Genomic DNA, 8,061 nt, shown 5'->3' on the forward strand with positions numbered 1-8,061 from the left:
ATGAAGCGCAATAGTTTCACGCTTTTATGTTGTTTTGTAATAGTTTACGCAGCTGTCTCTGCGTGTTATTAATAAAAGTTTCATTTATCGTACTCAATTGCAATTGTTTATTTTTATTACGCTTTGTTTCAATTTATATTCGTAATCGCTAGACTTGTCCTTTGCAATTTCAATATTCATTATTGTGCACACAATAAATACCTACTTTCGCGAAATAATCTTTTTATTGTATAATCAATATACATTACGAATCTTCTAAGTCTGCCGAAACAATCCTTAGGCAAAAAAGTGCTTTTAAAATATGCCAAATGTGTTATTGTGAAGCATCTAAGTTGGGAAAATTCACAACTTAGGAAAATAATATATACTAGTTCCATCATTTCGCTAACACTTTTATTTATAAGATATGTTCCATTATAGCGGTCCTTTCCTTTGCTGTTATAAATATTGTGCGTTTAAGTATTTGCATGGACTTTAACCATATTGCAAAACGTATTAAACCGCAAACAAAATATTGTTCCTTATCAAAGAAGTAAACAGTTATTATTTATTTAAAAATAATTGTATTCACATTTTTAATTACAGAATTACAACAACATGTCTGAATATTTCTGCGTGTAAATCATTGCGCAATTAATAACTTATGTGTAATATCTTTTTAACAGCGTAGCATGCCATGCATTAGAGATAATTCTTTCATCAATGTCTGGGAATTTGTAGGAACCAACCGTGTTATTGCTATTATTTGGTAGGGTCCTTCCCAATTGGCTCCCAATTTACCAACATTTTCTGCTCGGCTTGCTTCATTGTTACACAAAACCCACTCGCCAACATCAAAGGCAAAAGCACGCACCTTTTTGTTATAATATTTCACAATATGTTGCTTATTATTCGCTTCTTTAATTGCAGCCATTAATCTGCGTTCCTCCATAAAATTCAAATTTTCGCACAATGCGTCATCATTCGCACTTTCATCAAAGTTGGCAACCCTATGTATTAGCACAAAAATTTCTGCGGGAATCATTGCCTCCGAGCCATACACTAGACTAAAGGGTGTTTCGCCAGTGTTTTTCTTAAACGTTGTGCGATGTGCTCACATCACATTGGATAGTTCATCAACCCATCTAGTCCGCTTTTCATTTAAGCGCTTTTTAATATCGCTAACAATATCGCGATTAGTAACTTCGCATAACCCATTGGCTTGCGGATGCGCAACAGATATAAATTTTTGCACAATGTTCAATTCTTCGCACGAACTTTTAAATGGATCTTTTGCTATCTGTGCACCATTGTCACTAACAATTTCACAAGGTTTGCCAATAGGCAAATTATATATTTCCAAACAAAATTTCGCACTTGCACTCCTGTAATTGTGCGCAATGCCTTTGCTTCTACCCATTTGGTGAAATAATCAATTACCACAATGAAGAACTTCACGTTTCCTGCTCCCGCAGGAAATGGTCCCACAATGTCAATTGCCCATTTATAGAATGCCTTGATTTTCTATTCTGCGGCGCATGCCTTTGAAAACTTTTGCATCTTTTTACTATTTTTGCCACATCGCGATACAGGGTTGGCCAAAATTTTCCATTGGCTCATAGTTAATTCACTGCCCGCGAGTTCTTTACTTACAAAATAAATTAGTTTTTGCGTTTTCTCATGTTTCGCAACCAACTGACCCAAAAGCTTCATTTACAATTGAGATATAAAGATATAGAATTTCGCCTTGTATTGGCGCAGTTAATGCAGGTAAAGTTGCCAATAATTGCTTCATGTCTTGAAACGCGCTGTCTGCTTCCGCAGTCCATACAAAATTCTTCTGATTCAAACATCCTTTTAGCATTTTAAAGAAAGGTAATTATCTTTCCACAGCCTTGACAAAAACCTGGTCAAAGCCGCTGATGTTATACGAGGTGTATACGAAATAGTTATATTTTTATTGCGAAATACTATTAAATACGATACAATTTTACACGAGTTATTTATTTATTATTAGAGTGGATATACCTAAATCTTGCTACAACACTATAGGCAGTGTACCTAATCGTACAGTAGTGTAGTTTTTAGTAAGTCCGGTTCATTCCGCAGGGAGCTAGCCAAGTTTAACGCTATATTTTTAAAACTATATTTGTATATATATATATATATATATATATATATATATATATATATATATATATATATATATATATATATATATATATATATATATAAGTAGTATTATTATTATTATAAAAGGGGGGTTTTTACCGTTTAATGACCGGTTTGTCGATTTTAAATAAAGCGTAAAGATAAATGACGATAATATAAATGATAGAATTTAAATTGCGATAAAGTAAATTGCAGTAATTAAAATGACAGTAAATAAAGGTACGATGAAATATGAAATAAAAGTATTATGCTTATTTAAACTTCCGTAATCATGATGTTTGACGTTTTGATTTTAATTTATTACCCTGGGTTAATTGTCTTTTGTCCTGAATTATTTGATACCTATTTGGTTTTTGTCCATAATAGTCCATCGGTCATAATTATAAAATGCTCATCAAATTAACCTTATTCCCGAAGTCAAATATTCTAACTAATTAGGGATTCGAACTGTAACAAGGTTTTAATACTTTGTTTAATGATTACACCAGGTTATCGACTGCGTGTAATCCAAGGTTTTATTACTTTGTTAACAATTACATCAATTATCCTTGTATGTAATCCACACCTGTTATAATTAGTCCATGAATATTAATTTACCCACTTGATCAGAATGAATAATCAATTACCCAACTCGAATAATTAATTAAATGATTGTAAACGATGTCATATAAACGTCACTAAATAGAACATTCGTAATCAATTTAATAATTATTAGTTTAACTAATTTGAAGATAGGTTCGACAGGTTCCAATGAGTTGTCGTTCAATTAGACAATACCCCCTACCTATTAATAGTCAATAGTCCAATGTTCACAAGTGTCGGTCTTTTGTCCAAACCTTAATTATGGTACAAAATCTAATAACCCCATTTTAATATTGTTAACACCTATTTCCTTATGAGGTAAGGCTTAGTGTGTCAACAAGATACTAAAAGTAATCTAGCTTTAGGAGGGCGGAGTGTTGCCGATTGATTTTTACCCTTGGAAAATAATCCCTGCAGACCCGGTTCACAAGTGTAGAAACTTATGGGGTTGCTTAATCAACGCCCAATTCTGAATTGGCTGAAAGATAATTGGAGCATATCTCCAGCTATCCAAATTGCTGTTTGATGATTCACCTTCTTCATAATGACTGTTGTTGATCCAAACGATCCTGATTACAACTTCTGGAGTTGGCTCACGCTCTGTGACCCAGTCTCCGTACTGCAGTTGGTTCTGATTATCTCTTCCACCATGCTGCTCTCTTCTATTTTCTCCACGGCGTCCTCTGTTACCATCATTCCTTTGCCACGAAAATTTCCTGCGAGGATCATTCCTCCTGTACTGTTTGCCAGGCAACAAATGATTCAGTCCTCCTGCTTTGATTTTTGCTATAATTTCTCTCATCAAAGATTTGCAATTGTCCGTATCATGGCCCCAAGCCTCATGGAAATCGCACCACAACTCACTCTTTGGACCCTCCCTTTCCTCCATAGGGGCTGGAGCATTGAAAGTGGTCCGAATTGGTTCAGTGAAGAGGATCTCTTTCGGTGTTTTGGTAAGCGCCATTATCAACGGGTGCCTTTCTATTGGCCTTCTGTTGTGGTGAAAATCATTAGGGTGATTGTTTCCTCTCCATCTTCCATTTGAATTGTCATTCCTTCTCTGATTTCTGTCAAAATACCGCCCTCCGTTGTGCGGCTTGCTACTGCTACCAGTATCAAACTTGTTCAACCCACACTCACCTGCTCGAACATGCCTCTGTGCAACCTCCAACACATGATGCAATGTTTTTGGCAAGTCATACTGTAATGCATGAACAAGTGCACTAAACCGCCGCTGGTCCAGACAGAATATGAAACCAGATACAAGCTGTGATTTTGGACAATCAGGTATTTTCTGTGCTTCAAGTGTATAACCCTTCATAAAATTGCTCAAAGATTCGTTATGATGCATTGTGATCTCGTGTTCATCAAGATGTGTCAGAGTACAGCTCCGGAGATTTTGGTATTGCATCACAAATTTTGCTCTCAAATCAAGAAAACTGGTAATACTCCTTGGTGGCAAACTAGCAAACCATTCGTGTGCCATTTTCTGCAGTACCATATGAAACATATGGCACACAGTTTCATCCTCCCAATGCTGCAACCTCATAACACCTTCAAACATAGTCAGAAAATCTTCCGGATCCGTTGTGCCATCATAAACTCCAATTGTTGGTATAGCAAGATTTCTGGGCAATGGATAATTAGCAATTCGATCAATGAAACACTGTGTAGATTCTGCCATGGCTGGTGGCTTGCTCTCCAGTAATGAGGGCAAAGAAATTGTCCACGACCACAGCACGGACAGTGGGCTGCGCTAAGCGTTGCTTATATTTTGCCGGAGCTGTCTGATTAAGAATGTCATTTAAAAGCAACACTGCCTGCTTCTCTGACATGAACTCATCTTTGTCAATTTCATCATCAGAGTCATTATTATCATAGCTCAGGTCTTTATCATCCCCAGAATCATCAATAAGACTGCCCAGCTTGTCGAGTAGCCTGGATAACTTGTATTTTGATATAGATTGCCTTTTCATTATTTGCTTGTCTTTTCCATCCGCCATCCGCCAAAAAGGTATAAATGATGGACATCACCGTTGCTGCATCAATGGTCGTCGCTTTGGATTAGTAACAAAATTTGGAAGTCTTTCTGCACTTTTGGTTGTCGTTTCTTCGATTACTGGCCTTTTCTCCGAATTAGTTGCCAAATGTTTAAGGCTTTCTGCAGTTTCAGCAACTGTTTCTTCAATCATACCATCTAGTGGCGGAACGGGTACATCTTCAACAGTTATCAAATCGTCAGTTGATGGATTGTTGACTGCTTCAAGTACAAATGGAGTTTCAGTTGTTTTAGTCCAACATCACGATTACTTAGGCTCAAATAAGCATAATAATAACTTAGTTACGAGACATTAATTTAAAAAGGAAGAACATAGCTTACAGAGGTGATTAATCGCGTAGCGTTACAAGGGCAGAGTTCTGACTTAAAACCCATAAAACATTCTTAAAATAACCTTATTATTATTAACTTAAAATTAATATATATATATATATATATATATATATATATATATATATATATATATATATATATATATATATATATATATATTGTAGTGACCCGAACTTTTCCATGTTTATATATATTAATTGAGAGTGATATTTATATGATTAAATGTTTCCAACATGTTAAGCAATCAAACTTGTTAAGACTTGATTAATTGAAATAGGTTTCATATAGACAATTGACCACCCAAGTTGACCGGTGATTCACGAACGTTAAAACTTGTAAAAACTATATGATGACATATATATGGTTATATATATAGTTAACATTATATTATGATAATTAAACATATCATTAAGTATATTAACAATGAACTACATATGTAAAAACAAGACTACTAACTTAATGATTTTGAAACGAGACATATATGTAACGATTATCGTTGTAACGACATTTAATGTATATATATCATATTAAGAGATATTCGTACATCATAATATCATGATAATATAATAATTTAAAATCTATTTTGATATTATAAACATTGGGTTAACAACATTTAACAAGATCGTTAACCTAAAGGTTTCAAAACAACATTTACATGTAACGACTAACGATGACTTAACGACTCAGTTAAAATGTATATACATGTAGTGTTTTAATATGTATTTATACACTTTTGAAAGACTTCAATACACTTATCAAAATACTTCTACTTAACAAAAATGCTTACAATTACATCCTCGTTCAGTTTCATCAACAATTCTACTCGTATGCACCCGTATTCGTACTCGTACAATACACATCTTTTAGATGTATGTACTATTGGTATATACACTCCAATGATCAGCTCTTAGCAGCCCATGTGAGTCACCTAACATATGTGGGAACCATCATTTGGCAACTAGCATGAAATATCTCATAAAATTACAAAAATATGAGTAATCATTCATGACTTATTTACATGAAAACAAAATTACATATCCTTTATATCTAATCCATACACCAACGACCAAAAACACCTACAAACACTTTGATTCTTCAATTTTCTTCATCTAATTGATCTCTCTCAAGTTCTATCTTCAAGTTCTAAGTGTTCTTCATAAATTCCAAAAGTTCTAGTTTCATAAAATCAAGAATACTTTCAAGTTTGCTAGCTCACTTCCAATCTTGTAAGGTGATCATCCAACCTCAAGAAATCTTTGTTTCTTACAGTAGGTTATCATTCTAATACAAGGTAATAATCATATTCAAACTTTGGTTCAATTTCTATAACTATAACAATCTTATTTCAAGTGATGATCTTACTTGAACTTGTTTTCGTGTCATGATTCTGCTTCAAGAACTTCAAGCCATCCAAGGATCCATTGAAGCTAGATCCATTTTTCTCTTTTCCAGTAGGTTTATCCAAGGAAATTAAGGTAGTAATGATGTTCATAACATCATTCGATTCATACATATAAAGCTATCTTATTCGAAGGTTTAAACTTGTAATCACTAGAACATAGTTTAGTTAATTCTAAAGTTGTTCGCAAACAAAAGTTAATCCTTCTAACATGACTTTTAAAATCAACTAAACACATGTTCTATATCTATATGATATGCTAACTTAATGATTTAAAACCTGGAAACACGAAAAACACCGTAAAACCGGATTTACGCCGTCGTAGTAACACCGCGGGCTGTTTTGGGTTAGTTAATTAAAAACTATGATAAACTTTGATTTAAAAGTTGTTATTCTGAGAAAATGATTTTTATTATGAACGTGAAACTATATCCAAAAATTATGGTTAAACTCAAAGTGGAAGTATGTTTTCTAAAATGGTCATCTAGACGTCGTTCTTTCGACTAAAATGACTACCTTTACAAAAACGACTTGTAACTTATTTTCCTGACTATAAAACTATAATTTTTATGTTTAGATTCATAAAATAGAGTTCAATATGAAACCATAGCAATTTGATTCACTCAAAACGGATTTAAAATGAAGAAGTTATGGGTAAAACAAGATTGGATAATTTTTCTCATTTTAGCTACGTGAAAATTGGTAACAAATCTATTCCAACCATAACTTAATCAACTTGTATTGTATATTATGTAATCTTTAGATACCATAGACACGTATACAATGTTTCGACCTATCATGTTGACACATCTATATATATTTCGGAACAACCATAGACACTCTATATGTGAATGTTGGAGTTAGCTATACAGGGTTGAGGTTGATTCCAAAATATATATAGTTTGAGTTGTGATCAATACTGAGATACGTATACACTGGGTCGTGGATTGATTCAAGATAATATTTATCGATTTATTTCTGTACATCTAACTGTTGACAACTAGTTGTAGGTTACTAACGAGGACAGCTGACTTAATAAACTTAAAACATCAAAATATATTAAAAGTGTTGTAAATATATTTTGAACATACTTTGATATATATGTATATATTGTTATAGGTTCGTGAATCAACCAGTGGACAAGTCTTACTTCCCGACGAAGTAAAAATCTGTGAAAGTGAGTTATAGTCCCACTTTTAAAATCTAATATTTTTGGGATGAGAATACATGCAGGTTTTATAAATGATTTACAAAATAGACACAAGTACGTGAAACTACATTCTATGGTTGAATTATTGAAATCGAATATGCCCTTTTTATTAAGTCTGGTAATCTAAGAATTAGGGAATAGACACCCTAATTGACGCGAATCCTAAAGATAGATCTATTGGGCCTAACAAACCCCATCCAAAGTACTGGATGCTTTAGTACTTCGAAATTTATATCATATCCGAAGGGTGTCCCGGAATGATGGGGATATTCTTATATATGCATCTTATTATTGTCGGTTACCAGGTGTTCACCATATGAATGATTT

The 8,061-nt window shown here is 33.6% G+C and overlaps 1 protein-coding gene across 1 annotated transcript; it reads right to left on the reverse strand.

The window, feature by feature from the left end:
• Positions 1–658: 658 nt before the first annotated feature.
• On the reverse strand, positions 659–1,399 carry LOC139859888 (uncharacterized). The gene is made up of 2 exons (XM_071848662.1): positions 1,098–1,399; positions 659–989 (listed from the first exon to the last, which is right to left on the reverse strand). The coding sequence occupies exons 1-2, from the start codon at positions 1,397–1,399 to the stop codon at positions 659–661; spliced, it is 633 nt and encodes a 210-aa protein (XP_071704763.1).
• Between the last annotated feature and the right edge of the window lie 6,662 nt (positions 1,400–8,061).

The sequence above is a fragment of the Rutidosis leptorrhynchoides genome, chromosome 7 (assembly GCF_046630445.1).
Source record: "Rutidosis leptorrhynchoides isolate AG116_Rl617_1_P2 chromosome 7, CSIRO_AGI_Rlap_v1, whole genome shotgun sequence".
NCBI lineage: Eukaryota > Viridiplantae > Streptophyta > Magnoliopsida > Asterales > Asteraceae > Rutidosis > Rutidosis leptorrhynchoides.